General features: G+C 38.6%; 1 protein-coding gene across 3 annotated transcripts in view; it reads right to left on the minus strand.

The window, feature by feature from the left end:
* The window catches only part of KCNH5 (potassium voltage-gated channel subfamily H member 5), a 301,067-nt gene that overhangs the window by 247,004 nt on the left and 28,750 nt on the right, over nucleotides 1–25,313 (minus strand). Inside the window, exons 1-3 of one of the 3 annotated variants that reach the window (XM_042943444.1) lie at nucleotides 8,987–9,036; nucleotides 6,447–6,553; nucleotides 1,843–1,971 (exon numbers count right to left, since the gene is read on the minus strand). In XM_042943444.1, the coding sequence (XP_042799378.1) occupies nucleotides 1,843–1,971; nucleotides 6,447–6,549 (232 nt within the window). In that variant the 5' untranslated portion in view covers nucleotides 6,550–6,553; nucleotides 8,987–9,036. Of the gene's footprint in view, nucleotides 1–1,842; nucleotides 1,972–6,446; nucleotides 6,554–8,558; nucleotides 8,638–8,986; nucleotides 9,037–25,313 lie in introns of those variants that run through there. The other 2 variants (XM_042943443.1, XM_042943442.1) reach the window with 2 other exon arrangements.

The following is a 25,313-nucleotide window of genomic DNA, read 5'->3' on the forward strand; positions in this document are numbered from 1 at the left end:
TCACTTAGCCTGGCTAGAGGTTTATTAACTTTGATGATCTTTTCAAAGAACCAGCTTTGAGTTGTGGTGATTTCCTCTGTTTTCCTATTTTCTACTTCATTGATTTCTGCTCCAAGATTCCTTATTTCTTGTCTTCAGTTTGCTTTGGTTTAAATTGCTCTTTTTTGTCTCCCCAAGGTGGAAGCTTAGGTTATTAATTTTACGTCTTTCTTCTTTTCTAATATATGCATTTAATGTCACATACATTTCCTTCTAACCACTACTTTTGCTGCATCCCATAAATTTGAGAAGTTGTATTTTCATTTTCATTTAGTCAAAATATTTTTCTAGCTTACTTTAAGCCTTCTTTGTTGACCCATGGGCTATTTACAAATGTATTAATTTCCAAATATTTGGAGATTTCTTAGCTCTCTCTGTTATGGATTTCTGGCTTAATTCCATTGTGGTCTAAGAAACTGCCTTTTTTAAGCTTTCTATTCTTTTAAATTTGTCAAGGTGTGTTTTATGGCCAGAATGTGATCTATCCAGTGAATGTTCCATGTAAGCTTGAGAACACATATTCTATCGCTATTGGATGGAGCACCTTCGAATTTTAAAACAAATAAGCATTAAACCTAAATACTATTAGAAGACTATTCTATTTTTAAAAATAATGTTTAAATTTATCCTAAACCTCTTAGACACTGAGTCTCTGAGTAAAAGTAAAGGAATAGGTAGTATGAGTCCAAAAGTGAATATTCAATAGTCCAGAAGATGATTTGATATACACATTTTCAGAAACATTTGCACATAAATTGTCCTATGTTATACTTTAAATGGTTTGCACATTGTAAAATTTTCCTCTTGCAATTTGATACTAACCAGAAACCGACCACGTATAACATAATATATGTGAATCCATATGCAAGGAATAAAACTACAAAATTTTTCTATAATTAGGATTACGGATGGAAAGATTAAATTTCTGTACCAGTTTTTTTTTTTTTTTTGAGAGGTAAGAAAAGGAAGACAATGTTTGCCAAATACAAAGAGGAAGATCTCATTTTTAGTCTCTGGAGGGATTATTAAAAATAACATTTCATAAAATCTTCTAAGAGTATTTGAAATTCTTCATTTATATGACACCAGTTTTTAATTTAAACATAATTGGAGGGAATAAAATGAGAATATATTACCTAGAAAGGGGGATACATGCACACCACTGACTACTGATTTCTATAGCCATCCCCCTGAATATTATAGTCAATATGACTATTGTCAGGATGTTTGTATTTTGCCAGCCACTCACTTGATAACAAAATTATTCTTCACATAAGCTAACAGCATCTACCCAAGACCATCTGCAACAGCTGAATGGGTAAAGGGTGAAAAGTAACCTGAAAAAAATCAGCTAATCAATCACTTATTAGTTCAACCAAATTCAATCAACCGATCAACTGTGCTGTAAAAGGACTTCACCTAAACCATCTCACAGGTTGTTAAATTTTGTGTTTCTAAAGCTCATCCTGGTAGAAGTTGTTGAAACTCCCATTATATTGATTCTAAATTAATAATGACCTGTGAAATTTCTTCCTTATATCTTATCTAAATTCCTCTTATTATAATTCAAGTTAACCAATTCTCATTTCAACTTTGGATAGCCGTGCTATTTCCATTCAAATGATATGACTGGATAAAACTGATTTTGGATAATTGCTTGCATGAACGTAAAGCAAAAGAAGTACTAATAGTAAAATTGTGTTTTCCAGTTCAACCAATGTATTTTTCTAAACAATAATAATAATAACAATATAAATAATTGATGGCCTAATTCTTAAGTGTGGCCATCCCTTTGGAAATTACCTTTTGTTGAATCATCCTCTATTGGCTGTTTGAACAATGTAATATCCTTGAAAGTACATAGGAACAATACCACCTTTTCATGTTCATTTCTTATTGGTGCAATTTGCATATAAAACCAAACAGGGGTTCCTGTAAGAGAGAGAAAGGACAATAGAGTGTGACAGATCCACAGCAGTGGTTTGGTCTCCTGCCTTCCCTCTGCCTTCAGCTGCCAACTGCTATGCCAGGAACCAGCACCAAAACAACAATATTTTCATTGCTTTCCAAATCAAGCAACTACCAGTTGCTCAAATATTAATAAACATTTTTCAACCCAAAATACCAGAATTTGAAAGGAGAGCAGAGGGTGTCATTTCACAATGCAGGAGCCCAATGGCAGTCTCACCACTTAAGTAACACCAGCATTCCCTTGAGGTCTGGGTCCCTACACCCCTGCTTCGCTCACCAAATTCCTTTTCATAGTTTCCCCATGCATGACCACTCCTCCATGCTTCTCCTTGTCACTTTGAGAAGTGTTTCCAATTGACTTCAACAGCAATCCCTGATGCTCTGATAAGCAGTCCTCTCGGAGGAACATTTGAAACACTATTCCTATCTCAAGCTTCTCTCATCAGTCAGAGTTATACGATGGCTCTATGCCTTTGACAGCACCCCTACATCAGAGAAAGAGGATGTCAGAAATACTTGATGCCCGTTGTACACAGAGCTCTACCTGAAGCTTGTAAGGCAATCTTAAAAAAAAAAAAAAAAGTGTCCCCAACCCTTGAGATTCTTCAGGTGTCTTTATGAGCCACTGCTTCCTATCTCCTTCACTCAAAGAATGAGGCTTGACTCTGCTGCTATGTTCTTTAAACAGTGGCTCCTGCAACCTCCACGAAGCAAAGAGTTTCAGAGCACTTAAGGCTTAGGATTTGGACAAACCAGGAACTGGCATTAGTTCAAATAATAAATATTTGAAGACACAAGAAATGCCTTCAAAGGAGTAATTATCCATTAAGCGATAAAACACTGAAGGAATGTTCCATCAAAATCAAAGACACAGTTTGCATCATATTCTTTCCAAGCCATCGTGCAGCAAAGCCTCTCCAAATTTCCTATCTTAAAGACATAGAGGCTTTTGTTAGCTTTGGGATTTGGGGAGTGAAATATGCAGCTATTAATAGTCTCTACGTGAGAGTTGATAGCCTATTAGTGGCTTGCAATGAAAACCAAATAGGAAAAACCTTCATACCTTTGGCCAAAAAAAGTCACATAATAATGTCACCGCAAAGGGGAATTTGTCATCTAGACAAGAAGAGACAGCTTAACTACCGGGTTCAAGAAATCAGAGAATTAGAGGAAATTTTTATGGAATATTCAGTTCGGGTCCTTGCAACCTGGGGCCTATTGAAAAACATGGCCCTTTCCAAAATGATCACCGGGTGACACAGGAATCTCAAAAGCCATCACACCATCTCCCAGACAGGCTTGTTCTTTATTTTCTGCTTCTTATTCTACACTGTGTACCCAACAACTGTGAGTGATGTACGCAGTTTTACAAATCACCATACACACATGCTCACAGATACATGGCCTATGGCTGTTCCAACACAGTCAACTTGAGACAGCAGGGTTATAAACAGAGAGAAAAGGGCATTAAAAATAAGTCATTTTCCAAGGTCTGTTAAAAATTTGAACAGAAAGAGATGATGTTACATTTCCCATCTTCCTATAAAAACAGCAACTCTTCAAATTTTAGCATAGAGTCAGGGCTGTTTTTAAAATTGCTTTCAGATATGAAGGCAGATTTTTTTCTTTGTCAAGTTGAGCTACAGGGTCAGACTGCCCAAGTAGACAGAAGATTTGCTGAGTGGCTGGTGAAATATCCATATTCTGGTTTTGGGGTTCAAGGGAGCAGGAAGTCTAAGAGGGTTAGACAGAGAGGACAGTTGTAGACGGAAACTCAGGGCAGTGCCTTGGCACTGATTATCTGGAGTAGCCCAGGCTATCACAGGTCTGCCTTGGTGCAGACAGACCCCTTTAAATCATCATCCCAGAGCTACTGTTTTCTTCTCAACAGTAGAAGCAGCCCCCTGCTGATCAGAGCAATGGGCTTTAAAAATAGAGCCTACAAACTGAAATGTCAGTGATGACACATGTTAAATCAGATACCTCAATCCCCTCATTTGCAAAATGCTGTTTAACCTAATTACTTAATGGAAGTATTGGGAAGACTTGGCATTCAGGCATTCCCAAAACATTTATCCACAGACATGTGAATTTTGCTATCTAACATTTTTTAAATTACAAGAACATACTTTTTTCAGTTGATGGTCACAATCCTTCAGGTAACAATTTGCAAGATTTTTTAAAAGTTGCTTTAAGTGTAAGAGAACTCTATTCAAATACATAAATGATACCTATCCTTCATATTAAAGAAAAAAAAAACTCAATGAAGATCAAAGAATTTCAAACCATTAAAAGAAAGCAAAATACTACCTTGGAAGGAAACGTTTGGGAATGTAAAATTCAAGTTGTTTCTAACATGATTTAAAGGATATAAGGAAAACAGAATCTCCACAAAGGTATTTTTGAGAAACTCAGAAACTATGAACTTGGCGTTCATGCTTTAAAATCAGGCAAAGATTTGTTTACTCTTCTTAGTGTCAGAGTGAAATGATTTTAGTAATATGGAGTACCCTTGAGTTACTTGCTAAACTTGGGGCATATATCTAAGTCATTGAAAGGAAAACAACCCTATATGAAAATGATTGCAGGGGGCATATGGGTCTACTACAAATTATCAACACAGATAAGGACCCGGTGAAAAAGACCCAGAAAACACCTCGAGCTTGACTTTTCTCTGGTAGATGACAGAGCAGATCATTCAGAATGGATTGTTTTCTAGGTGACAAGCCAACAGACATTTGGCTATGACTAAAGAGAAATACCTCTCTGGCCTTGATTCTAAAATGAAAGATAAAATGATAAGACATTCCATGGGTAAAACCATTAAAAACCAACATTCCCATTACCAAGCACACTAATCTTAAAGCAATGCCCGTGGTTGTTGTTATCCCTTTGATGACCCATTAATAAAAAGAGAAAACTAAGTTCAATTCTTTTTTTTTTTTAATTTTTTTTAACGTTTATTTATTTTTGAGACAGAGAGAGACAGAGCATGAACGGGGGAGGGTCAGAGAGAGGGAGACACAGAATCTGAAACAGGCTCCAGGCTCCGAGCTGTCAGCACAGAGCCCGACGCGGGGCTCGAACTCACGGACCGCGAGATCATGACCTGAGCCGAAGTCAGCCACTTAACCGACTGAGCCACCCAGGCGCCCCCTAAGTTCAATTCTAAATAACTTATAGTGAATAAATGTTTGAGGCAAGATGGAGAGAATGAACTATGCTGCAAACACTCCAACCCACTCTGAACATGGAACAAGTGTTTCCTGTTGAAGCTAAAATGCTTCCCAAACTGGGGAAGGATTTAGTGACCATCAGTTTCCACTAAGGTAACAATTGGCTTTGCTATCATTTATCATTAACACTAAATAAATTGAAGCATTGTATGAAGTGACTATTCACTTAAAAAAAAAAAAAAAGATCAATTTGGGAAAAAGAAATAAAAGTAACCAGACTACTCAAAGAAAACAAATTAGAAAGGAAAGTTGGTGGGGCGCCTGGGTGGCTCAGTCAGTTAAGCATCTGACTTCAACTCAGGTCATGATCTCGCAGTTTGTGAGTTGAAGGCCCATGTTGGGCTCTGTGCTGACAGCTCAGAGCCTGGAGCCGGCTTTGGATTCTGTGTCTCCTGCTCTCTCTACTTCTCTCTGCTCACTCTCTTCCTCTCTCAAAAATGAATAAACATGAAAGAAAGAAAGAAAAGAAAGAAAAAAAGAAAACTTGGTTGTGGAGTATACTAGTTCGTTGTTGTTTGGCTGGCTTTTCCCTCAAACTCTGAAAGAGTCCAGATCATGGGGTCTCATGTTTATAATATAATTTATTATACAATGCACAATTTCTCAGTCACAAATTCTGTCCCAGAGAAGACCTCACCATAACCAACACAAATTTACCAGCTGGGAATGGCCTATTCTGAAAGTAATGAATACTTTTGTAAGCCTTCCACACAAAAGAGTCGGAGTCTAGCAAAAGGCCATATTGGTAAAGACTGACCTCAAAGAGATATCACACGTCATTGATGCACATGTAGAAAAGTAATCACACATACTGTGATACTAATCACCTTTTCCTTTAACCATAAGAAGAAATGAATGAATTTGTCTGTCATCTTTAGTTGCTGTCATATAACTACAGGATCTTTACCATAAATATTATAAAACATTTTGCCATCTGACACACACACACACACACACACACACACACACACACACAAAATCACATTAATGCACCGTATTTTTCTGTTATTCCTCAAAAGGTTGCTTTTCATAGGTAGAATCATTTATTAGTTTTGCTATCTAATTTTATCAGCACCCCCTGCCTTTGCCAAGAAAAGAAACAAAGTTTTATATTCTCCCTACACTACAGCTCAATTACCAGTAACCAAAACATAATGTTCAACAGAGTTGACACATCTTATTGATAATTTAGATACATACTGTTTTTCTTGTACAGAAGAACTTCAAAGCAATTTGACTCGTAGTTGTCAAAAGTCTGCCTCACTTTCTCAATGGTCTTCTTGTCAGTCAATTCTCCATACATAAAACTGGAAAAAACAATCCATTTCAGTTTTGGGTTTTTTTGTTTTTTTGTTTTTGTTTTTGTTTTTGTTTTTTGTTTTTTTTTTTTTTTTTTGCTTTTCAAATGCTATATAAAATTACATAGCTGTCTTTTTGGGTTAAGTATTCACATTTAGTTACAAAATAAAATGTTGCTCTCACAAGAGGAAATAAATTACTGAAACAATGTTTTAATCATGACTTAAACTTCTTGCTAACAGCTAGGTTTAGAAGTTATTTCAAACGTACAGAGAGAGAGAAAGAGAGTTATCAATTTACATAGTTTCTATAGGCACAAATTTCAGTTACTACAGTTGAGTTAAATAAATCCAACAGCATGGTTCAAATTTCAGTTATCATACTATAATAACTGTAAACATCTGCATAAAATATAAACTTTTCTGCTAGCTCCCCAGCCTACAAATGACTGGTAAATGAAAGATACACATCATAATCAGTAACCAATCCCATTACTTCTTTCCAAGCCCCTCAGTATTGGTCATGGTGCATTTGTTATTAAGTTCGTGCCCACAAAGCATGTAGTTGTGTTGCCTCCTTGGTTCTCAGCAATGAACCCACATGACATTTTACAAATATGGATCATCAAAAGCAGGAATTAGCTATCACAGATTGACCAGCAAATGATAATGCTGGAAGTGACATTCAAATTGAACACACATGAAGGTATAGATGAAACACAGCTGTGGGAATGTTGACACTGCTGTCACTTGAGAGATTCTAGGGCACCTGGGTGGCTCAGTCAGTTAAGTATCTGACTCTTGATTTCAGCTCTGGTCATGATCTCACAGCACGTGACATCAAGCCCTGCAATTAGGCCCTGCACTAACAGCATGGAGCCTGCTTGGGATTCTCTCTCTCCTCCTCTCTCTGCCCCTCCCCAACTGATGCTTGCTCTCTCTCTCTCAAAATAAATAAACTTTAAAAAAAATGGAGAGAGACTCTAGATATGCAAACAGAGGAATTGAGGGAGGGCGAACTTATCAACATAAGTCAGGACAGTGGTTGTGACACAAAGGATCAAAGCTTCCCAGAGGAAGTGATGCCAGTAAAAAAAAAAAAAAATCACATTAAAAGAGGTCTAGGAGAGAGTGCACAACAGTGAGAGTATAAGGATAAAATAGTCGAGACTGATATAGATTTACAAAGGAGCATGAGCCTTTACTAAGAGAGAGAAAAAAAAAAGCTCTCTTCATGTCATGCTATATTACGAGAAGGTAAGTATTATTCAAGTGACTTGTGATCGTTTTTTACAAAGAAATGAAACACTTTAATTCTCAGTGTTTCTTACATTCTAAATCAGTGTGCTAAATATTAGTTTTACTATTATTTGCATTTCCCTCCATTTATGATCAACAGTAAGAGAGTTTTTAATGTTTTGACAGACGTTGTTAAAGGTCACAGAATAATCACAAATTTTTCCCCTGAGTCTTAAGATCGTATCACCCAGTTTCAACTTGCATGGTCTTTTTTATCCTCCCATACAACAAGGAAACGTGAAGACTCCGTGTGACAATATAATGCACGAGCATTCTCATCAGTTCTTCTCATCAGTTAAGACAGGTGCAGGTAGGAGGGGGCCAACATGGCCGAGAAGTAGGGGGATCCATACTTCCCACGTCTCTAAAACAAAGAAGTGCTGAAGCCAAAGGACTTTGAACCCCAAGAGTCTGGGAGGAAAAGAGACTGAATCTACCAGGAAGAAGCCAGCACAACTTGAGAGACCATAGGTAGGCGATTGCTAACTGGGGGAGATAAAACGGCCGCGTAGGCACGAAGGGGGGGGGGGGGGGGGGGGGGGGGGGGGGGGGCTGGGGGGGCGAGTCCCCTTCTGCAGAGACGAAGAGAAAGAGCGGCTTGGGAAGTTCAGAACTGTATCTGGACAAGAGAAAAACCTCGGACTGGGACCGAGAGGGAGCCCATCTCTAACTGCAGGGATTTCTTCAGACTGGGGCCGGCTCCCTGTTCACGCACCTGGGGAGGAGGGGAGCCAGCCCTGGGCTGGTGGTAGATCAGGGGCACTGTCTGCCGTAGGAGAAAGCAGTCCCCTCCCTGGAGGGCGGCGCCGTAGGACAAAGTCTGCCTGCAGCTGCCACCCCCAGGTTCAGTGGCCTCGAGCGCGCAGTCCACAGCAGGAAAGAGCAACCCCCTTCCTGGAGTGCTGTGGGAAAAGACAAAGCTGGCCTGCATCCGCCACCCCAGGGGGTCGGTGGCACAGTCTGCAGAGGAAGAGGCGGTCCTCCCTGAAGCGTGGTGGCACAGACAAAAGGAGCCAGGGCCACACTTCCGCCGCGCTGAGAGGCGTTTCCCCAGCGCCAGAGTGCGTGGAGCCGGTCTTTGAATCCTAGCCAAGCGCAGGGTCAGGGGAGTTGGCAGAGCGAGAAGGACCGCGCCGTCTGTACCCGCGGCACAGTGAGGACGACTCAAGTGGAGTCCAGCGGGTCTGTGGAGAAGAGAATAGGGGACCACCGCCATTTTCCCTCCACCGCCACCACCAGGGCGGGGCCTCAGGGATGGGTCTGCAGGGGCCCACCGTGGAGGCGGGACCAGCCTACACCAAACCACGCCCCTCAGTGAGGCGGGACCAGCCTACACCAAAACACGCCCCTCAGTGAGGCGGGACCAGCCTACACCAAACCACGCCCCTCGGCACTGGGTAACTGAGTATCCACTGGAGCCAGAGGGACCCTGTTTAATCAGAGGGACAGCTCCTCTAGAGGAGCGCTGCAGCATTGCCTGGATTAATTCTAGGTCAACTCTGGATATATAGATATAGTCTACCCCCCCCCCCCATTTCTCCTCCTTATCTCTTCCCTCCTCTAGGCTGGTTACTCTGGTTATTGGTTTGTCTAAACAGACATATTTCATCCATTCTCTTGATACATGCTCTACACCTCCTTCTTTACTTTCCTTTCTCTCTCTGGAATAATGAAGCCATATAGTTTCTCTGTCTGGATAACTCTATCTTCATTTCTTTTCCCCCACCTCCTTCCTCATTTTCCTTTCTCTCTCTCAGGATTAAGCCTTTTAGCCTCTCTGCCTGGTCAATGTTTATTTTTCCTCCCCCCCCCCCCCATTTCTCTCTTTGTATGTGTTCTTCCATCAGCACCGCTTCCACCCTGTTCTTTACTTGTGGCCGGTGTTTCTGGTTTTTTGCTTTTGATTGTTTTTAGTTTTTTGCTTTTTTTTATTTTTGTTTATTTGTTTTATGTTTGTGTGTTTGCATGCTTTTGTTTCCTGTTTGTCTATCTGTTTTCTTTTACGGGGCTATTCCAAGGAACAAATCAAAGCACATCTGGTGGAGGGTCCAAAACATCACTACGAGTAGGGAAATAAAATAACCAAAGTCACAACAACAGCGAGCAAGTAACACTCTCCAAAAAACACCTCCTGAAGGGCCAGGCCCTGGACGGTGTATGACCCTCCTTTAATATAGCAGTGCTCGCAGGTGCAGAGCACACAACAAACTTTTAAAACTCTTAAGGGACAGAAAACTAACCAAAATGATGAAACAGAAGAATTCTCCTCAAAAGAAATTCCAGGAAGAAGTGACAGCTAAAGAACTGATCAAAACAGATTTAAGCAATATAATGGAACAAGAATTTAGAATAATAGTCATAAAATTAATCGCCGGGCTTGAAAAAAGCATAGAGGACAGCAGAAAATCTATTGCTACAGAGATCAAGGGACTAAGAAATAGTCATGAGGAGCTAAAAAAAAAATGCTATAAATGAGGTGCAAAATAAAATGGAGGGGGTCACAGCATGAATTGAAGAGGCAGAGAGGTGAATAGGTAAATTAAAGGATAAAATTATGGAAAAAGAGGAAGCTGAGAAAAAGAGAGATACAAAAATCCAGGATTAGAAGGGGAAAATTAGAGAACTAAGTGATGCAAACGGAACAGTATCCATATCATAGGAATTCCAGAAGAGAGAGAGAAAGGGGCTGAAGGTGTAGTTGAACAAATCATAGCTGAGAACTTCCCCGATCTGGGGAAGTAAACAGGCATTGAAATCCAAAAGGCACAGAGAACCCCTTTCAGACATAATTTGAATTGATCTTCTGCACAACATATCATAGTGAAACTGGCAAAATACAAGGATAAAGAGGAATTCTGAAAGTAGCTAGGGATAAATGGGCCTTAACTAATACAAAGGTAGAAACATAAGGATAGTAGCAGACCTATCTACTGAAACTTGGCAGGCCAGAAAGGAATGGCAGGGAATCTTCAATATGATTAGCAGAAAAAATATGCAGCCAAGAATCCTTTATCCAGCAAGTCTGTCATTCAGAATAGAAGGAGAGATAAAGGTTTTCCCAAACAAACAAAAACTGAAGGAATTCATCACCACTAAACCAACCCTACAAGAGATCCTAAGGGGGACTCTGTGAGTGAAATGTTGCAAGGACCACAAAGTATCAGAGACATCACTACAAGCATGAAACCTACAGATAACAGAATGACTCTAAACCCATATCTTTTGACAATAACACTGAATGTAAATGGACTAAATGCTCCAACCAAAAGACATAGGTTATCAGAATGGAAAAAAAAAACAAACAAAAAAACAAAGACAAAAACAAAAACAAAAACAAAAACAAAAAACAAGATTCATCTATTTGCTGTCTACAAGAGACTCATTTTAGACCTGAGGACACCTTCAGATTGAAAGTGAGGAGATGGAGAACTACCTATCATGTTACTGCAAGTAAAAAGAAAGCTAGAGTAGCCATACTTATATCAGACAAATTAGGCTTTAAATTAAAGGCTGTAACAAGAGATAAAAAAGGGAATTATATAATAATTACAGGGTCTATCCATCAGGAAGAGCTAACAATTATAAATGTCTATGCATTGAATTTGAAAGCACTCAAATATATAAAACAATCACAAACATAAGCAACGTTACTGATAAGAATGTGGTAATTGTAGGGCACTTTAATACTCCACTTACAACAACTGGATAGATCATCTAGACAGAATCAGTAAAGAAACAATGGCCCTGAACAATACATTGGACCAGATGGACTTGACAGATATATTTAGAATTATGCATCCCAAAGCAAGAGAGTATACTTTCTTCTCAAATACACATGTAACATTCTCCAAGATAGATCACATACAGGATCACAAAACAGCCCTCAATAAATATAAAAGAATTGAGATCATACCATGCACACTTTCAGATCACAATGCTATGAAACTTGAAATCAACCACAGGAAAGCATGGAGGTTAAAGAACATCCTGCTAAAGAATGAATGGGTCAATCAGACAATTAGAGAAGAAATTTAAAAATATATGGAAACAAATGAAAATGAACATACAACAACCTAAACCCTTTGGGATGCAGCAAACCCTTTGGGATGTCCTAAGAGGAAAATACATTGCAATCCAGGCCTATCTCAAGAAACAAGAAAAATCCCAAATATAAAATCTAACAGCACACCTAAAGGAACTAGAAACAGAACAGCAAAGATACCCCAAACCCAGCAGAAGAAGAGAAATAATAAAGAATAGAGCAGAAATAAATATAGAATCCAAAAAAAAAAAAACACCAGTAAAACAGATAAATGAAACCAAGAGTTGGTTTTTTGAAAAAATAAACAAAATTGATAAACCACTAACCAGGCTTCTCAAAAAGGAAAGAGAGAGGACCTAAATAGATAAAATCACGAATAAAAATGGAATTATTACAACCAATCCCTCAGAAATACAGGCAATTATCAGAGAATACTATGAAAAATTATATGCCAACAAACTGGACAACCTGGAAGAAGTGGACAAATTCCTAAACACCCACACACTACCAAAACTCAAACAGTAAGAAATAGAAAATTTGAACACACCCATAACTAGTGAAGAAATTGAATCAGTTATTAAAAATAAGAGTCCAGGACCAGATGGCTTCCCTGGGGAATTCTACCAGACATTTAAAACAGAGTTAATATCTATCCTTCTCAAGCTGTTCCAAAAAATAGAAAGGGAAGGAAACCTTCCAGACGCATTCTATGGAGCCAGCATTACTTTGATACCCAAACCGGACAGAGACCCAGCAAAAAAAGAAAACTACAGGCCAATGTCCCTGATGAATATGGATGTAAAAATTCTCAACACGATACTAGCAAATCAAATTCATCAGCATATAAAAAGAATTATTCACCATGATCAAGTGGGATTCATTCCTGGGCTGCAGGGTGGATTCGATATTCACAAATCAATCAATGTGATACATCACATTAATAAAAGAAAAGATAAGAACCGTATGATCCTGTCAATAGATGCAGAAAACACATTTGACAAAATACAGCATCCTGTCTTAATAAAAACCTTCAAGAAAGTTGGGATAGACGGAACATACTTAAACATCGTAAAAGCCATTTATGAAAAGCACACAGCTAATATCATTCTCAATGGGGAGAAACTGAGAGCTTTCCCCTTGAGATCAGGAACACGACAGGAATGTCCACTTTCACTGCTGTTGTTTAACATAGTGTTGGAAGTCTTAGCATCAGCAATCAAACAACAAAATGAAATTAAAGGCATTAAAATTGGCAAAGATGAAGTCAAACTTACACTTTTCACAGACGACATGATACTCTACATGGAAAACCTGACAGACTCCACCAAAAGTCTGCTAGAACTGTTACATGACTTCAGCAAAGTCTCAGGATACAAAATTAATGTACAGAAAGTAGTTGCATTTTTATATACCAATAATGAAGCAACAGAAAGAGAAATAAAGAAACTGATCCTATTCACAATTGCACCAAGAATCATAAAATACCTAGGCATAAACCTAACCAAAGATGTAAAAGATCTGTATGCTGAAAACTATAGAAAGCTTATGAAGGAAACTGAAGAAGAAACAAAGAAATGGAAAAACATTCCTTGCTCATGGATTGGAAGAATAAATATTGTTAAAATGTCAATACTACCCAAAGCAATCTACACATTCAATGCAATCCCAATCAAAATTGCACCAGCATTCTTCTCAAAGATAGAACAAACAATCCTAAAATTTTTATGGAACCACAAAAAGACCCCGAATAGCCAAAGTAATATTGAAGAAGAAAACCAAAGCGGGAGGCATCACAATCCCAGACTTCAGCCTCTACTACAAAGCTATAATCATCAAGACAGTATGGTATTGGCACAAAAACAGACACATAGACCAATGGAATAGAATAGAGAACCCAGAATTGGACCCACAAATGTATGGCCAACTAATCTTTGACAAAGCAGGAAAGAATATCCAATGGAAAAAAGACAGTCTCTTTAACAAATGGTGCTCAGCGAACTGGACGGCAACATGCAGAAGAATTAAACTAGACACTTTCTTACACCATACACAAAAATAAAACTCTAAATGGATGAAGGACCTGAATGTGAGACAGGAAACCATCAAAACCCTAGAGGAGAAAGCAGGAAAAAAACCCTTTGACCTCAGCACAGCAATTTCTTACTCAACACATCTCCAAAGGCAAGGGAATTAAAAGCAAAAATGAACTGTTGGGACCTCATCAAGATAAAAACCTTTTGCACTGCAAAGGAAACAATCAACAAAACTAAAAGGCAACTGATGGAATGGGAAAAGATATTTGCAAATGACATAACAGACAAAGGGTTAGTATCCAAAATCTATAAAGAACTCACCAAACTCCACACCCAAAAAACAAATAATCCAGTGAAGAAATGGGCAGAAGACATGAATAGACACTTTTCTAAAGAAAACATCCAGATGGTCAACAGACACATGAAAAGATGCTCAACATCACTCCTCATTGGGGAAATCCAAATCAAAACCACACTGAGATACCACCTCATGCTGGTCAGAGTGGATAAAATGAACAAATCAGGAGACCATAGATGCTGGCAAGGATGTGGAGAAACGGGAACCCTCTTGCAATGTTGGTGGGAATGCAAACTGGTAAAGCCACTCTGGAGAAGCGTGGAGGTTCCTCAAAAAACTAAAAATAGATCTACCCTATGACCCAGCAATAGCACTGCTAGGAATTTACCCAAGGGATACAGGAGTGCTGATGCATAGGGGCACATGTACCCCAATGTTTATAGCAGCACTTTCAACAATAGCCAAATTATGGAAAGAGCCTAAATGTCCACCAACTGACAAATGGATAAAGATGTGGCTTGTATATACAATGGAATACTACTTGGCAATGAGAAAGAATGAAATCTGGTCATTTGTAGCAACATGGATGGAACTGGAAGGTATTATGCTAAGTGAAATAAGTCAGGCAGAGAAAGACAGATACCATATGTTTTTACTCATATGTGGATCCTGAGAAACTTAACAGAAGACCAGGGGGGAGGGAAAGGGGAAAAAAAAGTTACAGAGAGGGAGGGAGGCAAACCATAAGAGACTCTTAGGTACTGAGAACAAACTGAGGGTTGATGGGAGGTGGGGGAGAGGGGAAAGTGGGTGATGTGCATTGAGGAGGGCACCTGTTGGGATGAGCACTGGGTTTTGTATGGAAACCAATCTGACAATAAATTATATTTAATTAAAAAAAAAGATAGGTGCAGGTATGGGGGCCCCTGGGGGCTCAGTCAGTTAAGTGTCCAACTTTGGCTCAGGTCATGATCTTACGGAGTTTGAACCCTGCATCGGGTTCTGTGCTGTCAGTTCAGAGCCTGGAGATTGCTTTAGATTCTGTGTCTCCCTCTGTCTCTGCTCCACCCCCACTCACGCTCTGTCTCTCTCTGTCTCTCAAAAAATGAATAAACGTTAAAATTTAAAGATAGGTGCAGGTATGGCTCATGGGAGGAAAATAATGGTGAGAAATTGAAGAAGACACACTGTTGCCATGGTTATGGGGAACATACAAAACATAAATTAAAAAGTGAGATTTTACATGGCACAAAAATTTCCTAATGTTTGAAATTATCCACTTTTCTAAGCGAATTTCACCAAAAGTCTGAAAATCTACAAAATAGAACTCAGTCAAGGACTACAAGCCTCTAAAACTCTACTCTGATGCTTTCACGATCTTTAGCTGTGCATCTGGTTCTAGATACACAGTCCTACTAGTTAGCATAGTTGTCCAGATCATTTAGTCCACCAGGAAAGAATATGTGGCACTTCCAGATACCTTGAATAAGTTTTTTGAAGGTCCATGTATATCTTTGTTATTGTTTTTCATCCATTTTCAATGACTTAGCATATTGGCCAGAGGCTGATCCAAGTGTGATAGAGACTAAAGCTTATACAATTTTAGGGACCCTCTTTAAAGAAAAAATAACATAAAATTATAAAACAAAATTAGGTACAGAGCTTTGAAAGACTTCCACTCAAGTGAGGGCCCCTGAAGGTTAAGATTCATGATCTTCATGGGAAATCTGGCCCTGAATGTATCAATCTAGAAAATTTATAACATGAAAAGCATAGTTGGATAGCAAGATCCAGAAAAACTAGAAGATCCTATAGGAATGCCGAATCAGAACCAGAAATTACAGAGTGATGGCCCATCTCATGATAATACTAACCTAGGCAACTAGAATTCTAGAAACTAAGAAATGAAAGGAAATGGATGAGGTTTACCAAAGACTGCCCAGTCTGCATTCTACATTTTCAAAAAAGAATTTTCATTGTCATCATAAAAGTAAGTTAAGCAAGAGAATCTCAGAATAAAATGGCAGATTCTAACTCCATAATCTCGATGTCAGACTCACACAGAAAGCTCTCAGAGCCTACCTGTAAGACAGCATTGAAAAGCCATTGCTTCCACCAAAGACTAAACTCTGCCTCATGAGAATTTTGTGAAAATCTCTTGAAGGCATTACTGTGAAACTAGAATTAAAGAGCACAAAGACACCCTCCTTCCCCTCCAGAAATTAAGACACTAGTTTAATACTGTTAATATTTTTTATAGGGTGAACTTTTTAAATCAACCAGATTTTTTTTAATTGACTGTGATTTTTAATCTAAAAACTCCTTAATAGAGAAAACAACAACAACAACAACAACAACAACAACAACATTGGGTTGCCTGAGTGGATCAGTCAGTTAAGTGTCTGACTCCTGACTTTGGTTCATATCATGATCTCACAGTCATGAGATCAAGCCCTACATCAGGCTTGGGGATCCTGCTTGGGAATCTCTCTCTCCCCTTCTTTCTGCCCCTCCCCCACTTATGCACACGCACATGCAAAATAAATAGATAAACATTAAAAAAAAGAATGAAAGAAAACATTTAAAAAACAGAAAAAAAGTTAAGATAATTAAGGTAACTAAATGTTTATGGTCTTATAAAGAAAGAAAACCCATTTAACTCTTGTTAGTAAATGTCAGAGCTCTATGGTTCAATAAAATAAAACACAATATCCGCAATTGGCCAACAGAAAAACATTTAAAAAAGAAAGTGTCTATAATATAACAAGCAATTAAGATAAAAATTTTGAAAAATCAACTCTAATAGGATTTAAAAATAAGTGACAACTCAAAATTCCAAAATTCTTGGAAATTGATGTGATAATACCACGTAATAACAAATACAACACAAGTCTGATTCAGTGAAAATTCTAAAGATGAAAACAAGCAACTTTTTAACATTTATTTATTTTTGAGACAGAGAGAGAGAGAGCATGAACAGGGGAGGGTCAGAGAAAGAGGGAGACACAGAATCTGAAACAGGCTCCAGGCTCTGAGCTGTCAGCACAGAGCCTGATGTGGGGCTCGAACCCACGGACCGCGAGATCATGACCTGAGCTGAAGTCGGACGCTTAACCAACTGAGCCACCCAGGCGCTCCACAACTTTCTAAATAAAGTCAGAAAACTCTAAAATGTATTCTTCACTAATTTAGCCCTTTTAGTGGTAAAATTGCCTGTCATAATAAAGGCACTTGAAGAAAAAAAATCCTAGATTATTACATTCTGAATACTTTCTTAAAGTTAGTCTTCTATTTTGTTATATTGTTTCACTCACATTTTTCATTTTATGTTTATTAAACCACATATTTCCAGTGACAGAACACATATTTGAAGTGGTAAAATTCAGCAATTAACTAATAAAAAATATTTCAAAACAAACTATAAGGAATGTCTGAAATGTATTATCCATTCTTCCAATGAAAGGACATATTTCCATCTGAAGTTGCCCAAACTGACTAAATCAGTGCTTCCACAAAGTCTACAGGAATATGGCACATTTGTTTATTTGCTTGGCTATTTTACACGTAAATGTTGAGTGTCTTTATCAAGGTTTCCAGCAGCCTGACTCCGGATGACTAAAGCTCAATGCAGTCTTTGAATGGTTAATGGAATCTGAAGGAAACCAAGATTCAGAAATGGTAATCCTCAGGCTTTTGAAACTATATACCTATATCATAATTTTACACATTTCTTGCGTATATCCTCCAGGAATATATAATGGGAATACAGAAAAACATTTCAGAACTTCAAGCTGCTCTCTCAGACAGAATGCCAAGCTTCCCTTACAGTAATTATACATGACTACTACAAGTGCACTGTTATCTTATTGAAAAGAAAATTAGATGCACAGATGCTGTCTCCGTTATAATATTGAGTGATCACGATATAACAAGACCACTGCACCATTTACAAACTGCATAATTCATGGGCAAATCATATAATTGCTTGGACTCTCAGTTTCCTCATCAGTAAAATGATGATAATGTTCATATACCTCAGAGGGTGAGGGCTTTAAAAGGATAATGCACATGCAGTTGCAAATTATAATGTGCTATACACTGCCTGAATTATTACTGGAAATGCTCCCTATGGGTGGGGTTAGAAGAAAGCTCCTCCAGCCCTAGCCCCAACCCCACTACTCTCTAGCTCCTCTATAATTGTAGAACAGGGGTTGGGCCATGCTTGCTAATGGGCAGTGTCACTGTATCTTAAAGGGATACATACATCATTTTGTGTGTCTTCTTTCTTTGTGAGCCGATGAGGGTGAAATATAAATCCATTCAGGACCTGCTCCTGAATAATCTTGCCACTTTTCTTGCCACACGATAAACCGGTGATAAAATTTGGTCTTAGGATAGGGAGAAGTTTTCCTGAGGTCTGGCCTAGGCTATATCCAGCAGGCCTGAGCATTCAGCAGTATACCTTTCATGTCTTTCCTGCCTTAGCAAATTTCTAAGGTCAGGTAGGTTTGCTTTACAGCAGGATTTACTTATTCTTGGGTCCTTTATTCTACCAGCAAAAGTTCACAACAAGCCTTATAAGCCTTATGTCTTATAAGACAAATTTCCAGGAGAGACAGGAACCTCACAAACAAAAAATATATATAACCTATTCATGAGTTCTGCCAATCTATCTTAATCTGCTAATGGTCAACGATGTTCCTGGACTAAAATGCCATATTCAGTCACCACAAAAAGGATAATATTATTTATAGCCTGTAATTCACAACCTAGGGTAGCTTCATCACAGAAACCACACAGATTGACTTAATGCAGTGGGTAAATGTGGTCTCTAGCTCGGAATCAGCCACAAGAATAAAATTATCACAAAAGTTAATGGGAGAATGAGCTCAAATAGTCAAAGAATCAAAAAGAAGCCTGAGAGAGAGGGAGTAAGGAGGAAATTTTAGAAACAAATAACACAGCTTTCAAAATCTGAAAGAGGTAATTTTAAAATAAATCAAGGAGCTACTTTATACAGTGAATCATAACCAAAAGTTTTCACAACCCATTAATTTATAGGAGTTTAAGAAGATTTAGATAGAGTCATAGTGGTAGATCCATGGTGTGTAACTAATGGAAACTAGGGATGGCACTGGACATCTAACCTTTGGAGTGTGACGTCCCTGAGGCACCTCTGCTCTCCAACACTTTCCCTCAGTGCCACCGTGTGAATCAGAGCCCTCAGCCAAATGTCACCACACCGAGTGGCATCCCTCATGCGTACTGTGCTCTGGCTGGCTGAAAGAACCCTGTGCTAATGAAACTCCTTGTGAAGTACATCCAATAAAGTGCCTCTTAATTGTTTCATTGTCTAATTTGATGGCTTGGGTAATGGATTATTAATGAGCCTTCCAGAAAAAAAATGTATTTGAAAGTATCTATCTACTCCAATCCTTCGTACCTGTATGATTGCTCTTCTCACCTCTCTAAAAACAGCACAGCTCTGGGGCGCCTGGGTGGCTCCGTCGCTTAAGCATCTGACTCTTGATTTCAGCTCAGGTCATGATCTCATGGTTGGGAAGTCTGAGCCCCACATTAAGCTCTGTGCTGACAGTGCAGAGCCCCCTTGGGATTCTCATTCTCCTTCTCTGTCCCTCTCACCCCCTCCCCCGACTCAAATAAACATTTAAAAAATAAAAATAAAAACAAACAAGAACAGAGGGATTTTTTTAAAAAATCTCAAGTTAATCAAAGGTAAAATGCTAAAGTGATTTCTACCCTACTTATGATAGTATGTTTTGATGCCTTCAACCAATGTCAGGGCTTCCTGGGGGTCATGAGATAAGATCAGATGCTACTAAATGCCATTCCCCCAAAACCTACAATCACCTTTAAATATGCAGTATGTTTTGTGTCCTTCAATAAATAGCAAAATAGCCCAAAGGCTTGGAAATGCAATTATTAGACAATGAAATGGACTAGATTTGAAATTCCTGGTAATCCTCAAGTATCATAAGAATGTTTTTTGAAATTTTAGCCAAAACAAAATGAGATGGTACATAGGACATATCACATTTTTTTAAAGTTTATTTATTTACTTTGAGAGAAAGAGAGAGAGAGAGAGAATGTGAGCAGGTGAGGGGCAGAGAGAGAGAGAAAGAGAGAATCCCAAGCAGGCTCTGCTCTGTCAGTGCGGAGCCCTACTCGGGGCTCGAACTCCCAAACAGTGAGATCATGACCTGAGTTGAAATCAAGAGTCGGACGCTTAACAGACTGAGCCATCCAGGCGCCCCACCACACATCACATGTTTAAAAATAGAAATGTAGATGCTACTGTGAAGTACAAGGATTTAGGAAAATGGTAATACTCCTTCATGGCTGCTGAGAGAGGAAACAGAAAGGTACTCTGGACAGCCACCTGGCAGCAGTTAATTTACAAATTCAGCATACATTCTACTCTCCGGCAACACTACTTCTGGGTGTGGAGACAAACAATTTCTCACATGGGGCCACAAGAAGATGTGTAGGAAGATATTTGTTGTTGAATGTAGCAAAATGTCAGAAGTTCGAGTTCACGACTGCTAGAATAGATAATAAAACAGAAGGCTGTGAAGACATTTGGGCACTATACAGCATCAGACATAATGAAAGAGATTGTCATATGGCAACATAAAAACCTCTCAATAACAAAAGGTTGAGTGAAACAGTAAGAAACTATCAATCTTACTGCATGGTATGACTTATGTAGATTTTTTTTTAATTTTTTTTTAACGTTTATTTATTTTTGAGACAGAGAGAGACAGAGCATGAACGGGGGAGGGTCAGAGAGAGGGAGACACAGCATCTGAAACAGGCTCCAGGCTCTGAGCTGTCAGCACAGAGCCCGACGCGGGGCTCGAACTCACGGACCGCGAGATCATGACCTGAGCCGAAGTCGGCCATGACCTGAGTCGAAGTCGGCCGCTTTACCGACTGAGCCACCCAGGCGCCTCTGACTTATGTAGATTTTAAAAACAAACACACACAAAATAACATCACTTCAAGAACATACTTATTTAATAAACAAACAGAAGATGGATCCGAAAGACACACAATAAACATGCTACAATGAATAGCTATGGAAAAGGAAGGGGGTGGAATGAAGGGGAAAGGAAATCAAAGACAAGAAAAAGAAATAAAATAAAAGGGAGACTTTGCCCAGAAGGATCACAATACTATGGGAAGAAACTGAGGAGTATGTTTAGTTTAGTAGTTAATTTGTTGCACCTGGTCTAATGGGAGACTGAGAAGGACAAAGAGAAACAAGAAAGCAGAAGAACTAAATATTAGCTTCTTGATATTGCAAAATCACAATGAACAGTTTTTTATTTTCTCAAACAATTCATGTTTGATTATTTTAAAATACTTTAATCCATCTAATGAAAGCTGTATAAAAAGATGATTTATTGTTTCAGCATATAAAATGACGTATATTTTCTTCACAAACGGATGCCCACGGACTTGTAGTTTCTTATTCTGTTACATTTGCCTAACATTTGTCATTATGAAACTCAGTAAAATTCTTTGAAATATTTGCAAGGCTATCCTCAGTATCAAGTTAGTTATCTCCCACTGGAATTCAGTGATTCCAAACTCTATAATAACTTTTAGCGTTAACAATGTGTTTCTAAATGTGTATATAATTTTTGTCTTTCCTTCTTGTTTCCTTGTGTGTAATATTCAAAGGCTTTTATAGATTTATACTGGAAATAGAAAAAAGCCATATGTAAAAAAAATCAGAGTCATAATACAGATACTGTTCTGTAACATTTTTGTTGTTGTTGTTGGTTGATTGGTTGGTCAGTTCATTTTTTTTTACTTAAAAAATATGTTGTTAGCTTCTTTCAGTGTCTTATCCTTCCAACATATGATTTAGAAAGTTTGGCTTTGCCATGATATTTTTTAACAAACCTACGACTGGACATTTTAACTATTTCCAGGACTTCATTCTTCTAAAAAATGCTGCAGTAAACATAAAAAAAGTAGAGTTTAATTTTTTAAAGGGACAAAGAGGTTTAGAAGCAGAGTACATTAAAATCAACTATGCCTATAAGAAAACCTGATAAGGCTCAAATATCATCTGCTCATATATCAGATGTTAGTCTTCATTGTTCCACGAAGGCATTAAACTGGTTGCGATTTCTAGGTTAGCAAAACACACGGGGTGTTTCATGCAATCAAGTAATAATTGTTTACATAAGAATATTACTTTGAGGGGCCCCTGGGTGGTTCAGTCCGTTAAGCGTCCGTGTCTTAATCTCGGCTCAGGTCATGATCTCAGGGTTCGTGGGATCGAGCCCCACCTGAGGCTCTGCACTGACAGCACAAGACTGATTGGGATTCTCTCTGCCCGTCCCCTGCTTGGTCTCTATCTCTCAAAACAAATTTTTTTTAAAAAAGAAATTTATTTAAGGGGTGCCTGGGTGTCTGTTGCTCTCCCTCTCTCTCTCTCTCTCTCTCAAAAAAAAGTGAATAAACATTAAAAAAAATTTTTTTTTAAGTTCTTTTCTAAAAGAGAATATTATCATTTTGAAAATGTCATCTCTAACAACAGTGAAGAAAGAAGAGCTGGGGGAAGGTTTGCATACTTCTTCCCACAGTGAAAAAGCATAACCCAATCCAAAGCCCTCTGCTCTCTTACCACCTCGAATACCATAACTCTTGGGAGCACAGAAGCACATGAGACCTGGGTTAGGGTTTGTTGCAAAGTGAGCTATCTAATTCAGCAAAGACAAATGCAAAACACTGAGCTGTGTCCTTAGTGCGTACAAAAGTGAAGGAGATGAAATGCCTACCTTAAAGGCACTTATAATCTGACACTGGTGGCAGGAGTTAAAAAGCTATTCTTCTACGGGAGAGAATATGCTGCAAGCATTTGTTTTAATAAACCCTTTTGTAGGACAGACCTCACATGCCAAAGAAAACAGGATAAAAGTGGAGGCAGATACGTGGAATCAAAGACAGATGGGTACAGGGCTTTACAATATATTCAGATACGAAGAGCAATATGTCTCTAAAATGACAAAAGCAATAGCGATGAAACCCCGAGGGATAAGGAAAGCTAGTTGAAGGCCAGATGATGATGCCAAATAATGAACCAAAAGGGAGTCAGAGGAGCAAAACCACATCTCACTGAGGGAATCATAAATAACTTCAGGTAGAAAATGGCATCTGAAACAGGCATGACATAATGATGGGATGTCCACAGTCCAAAAAGAGGAAATGGGCATGAGAGCATCTACAGTCCCTGGAACTCTCTATAGAGCCTGTTCCACAAGTAACGTCTACCATAAAACTAACCTTTTCCTAACAAGCCTGCTGAGACATAAGGGAACAGAGAAGCTCAATACAGACCTCAACCTCCCAGAACTTAAAACACACACCTTAGTGCAATGGCAGCCTAGGAGCTCATACTCATCCAGTGGATGAAAAAGGCACGAAGACATCAGTGCTACCAAAGGCAGTCTCTCAGTGGGGGGGAAGGGTAGCACAGTTTTCCATCACTCTTGCTTACCAATTTCAGACCTGGGAGTGAAGACCGAATGTGAAAATAACTTTAGAGAGAAAAAAGATTGTAGGGACAAGATAAGTGAAGGAAGAAGTTTGAACAGATTATTTCTCAAACCTGGCTAAACTCAGAATCATCTGAGCCGATGGTTAAAGGTACTGGTACCTGTTCCTACCTCCCACCTCAGGTGATGCTGATTCAGTAGGTGATTCCCAGAGGTGAGGTCTGGGAATCTATGTTACACAAAATCCCTCCAAATGATTCCTACATGCAGTCAGGTTTACACTCACTGGTATAAGATGAATCCCTGGCTTCCTTGAAGATGCAGAATATAGATAGATAGATAGATAGATAGATAGATAGATAGATAGATAGATAGATGATAGATAGATAGATAGATAGATAGATATAGATAGATAGTGTATCGTATATGTTTTTAGCACAAATATACAGGAAAAAAAGATAAAGAAATCCCTGTATTTCCCCGGGGCCAGTCCCTTAACATAACCCTCCCTCAGTTTTCTTTTGTGAAAAACAAAGGATGTGGAGTAGACAATAATTCAAATCCCTTACAGTTCCAAAGTAACATGATTTCGGTGCTTAGTTAAGTGAGAACTTTGAAGAGAAATTATCTCCAGTAAAAAACATCCCATCTGGCCTTACTGAAATACTGTGAAAAAGTTTTAGGATCTAAATTGGTTCCCTTTATAGAATTTCCTTTCTTTTATACGACCTTTTTTTTTCATAATACTCTCTTTAAACTCACAAATATGGCATATTTTAGAAAGAATTGTAATAAATAATATAAATGCCAGATTCTGTTTTACATAAGCCAAACAAAATAACAAGTTACAATGTATCAACATTACCAAGCAGATGTGATTTACTCAAGATGTAAAAACTTCATTTTGACGTTCTTTAATTTTTTTTTCATGTTTACTTATTTTTGAGAGACAGAGAGTGAGCAGGGCAGAGAAAGAGGGAGACGCAGAATCCGAAGCGGGTTCCAGGCTCGGTGCCCCTCGATGTTCTTTAAATGTTCCTGAATTTTGTCCTACTGGGTTGGGGGCCGTTTACTCTACTCTGTTCAAGACAGTTTTAGCAGCTCAAGAAGTGCTGATGCCATCAGTGGTTGCCTGATACAGGACGCTCCTTTGATCACTCAGCACCTGAGAATAATTCATGGCTCATTGTAAGTATTCAAAAACTATTTCTTGAAAGAATTAGTAGATTTACAGATATGGGAACATCTTTTTCTTTGCACAAGTTCTCCCCAGTGGCTCTTAAATTATATATTTGCATTAACAATTTAGTCTCCTTAATATTCTAATACAGTTTCCTGCTTTTGTACTGTCCTACAGTTTTTGTTTGTGAGTGTAGACAGATTCTAGCACCAATGGGGGAGGATGGGTGGCAACAAGTCTCCACACCAACAAACAATTCTTGGGACACCAAGACCTGACCTTTACTGCCCACCTGCTTATATGCACCGAACTTTGTCCCCCATTTTTCCTTAAGCTTTTCTTTCCAGCTTATCTCTTAACTCTGGCAAATGGAAAGTGAAACCA

The sequence above is a fragment of the Panthera leo genome, chromosome B3 (assembly GCF_018350215.1).
Source record: "Panthera leo isolate Ple1 chromosome B3, P.leo_Ple1_pat1.1, whole genome shotgun sequence".
NCBI lineage: Eukaryota > Metazoa > Chordata > Mammalia > Carnivora > Felidae > Panthera > Panthera leo.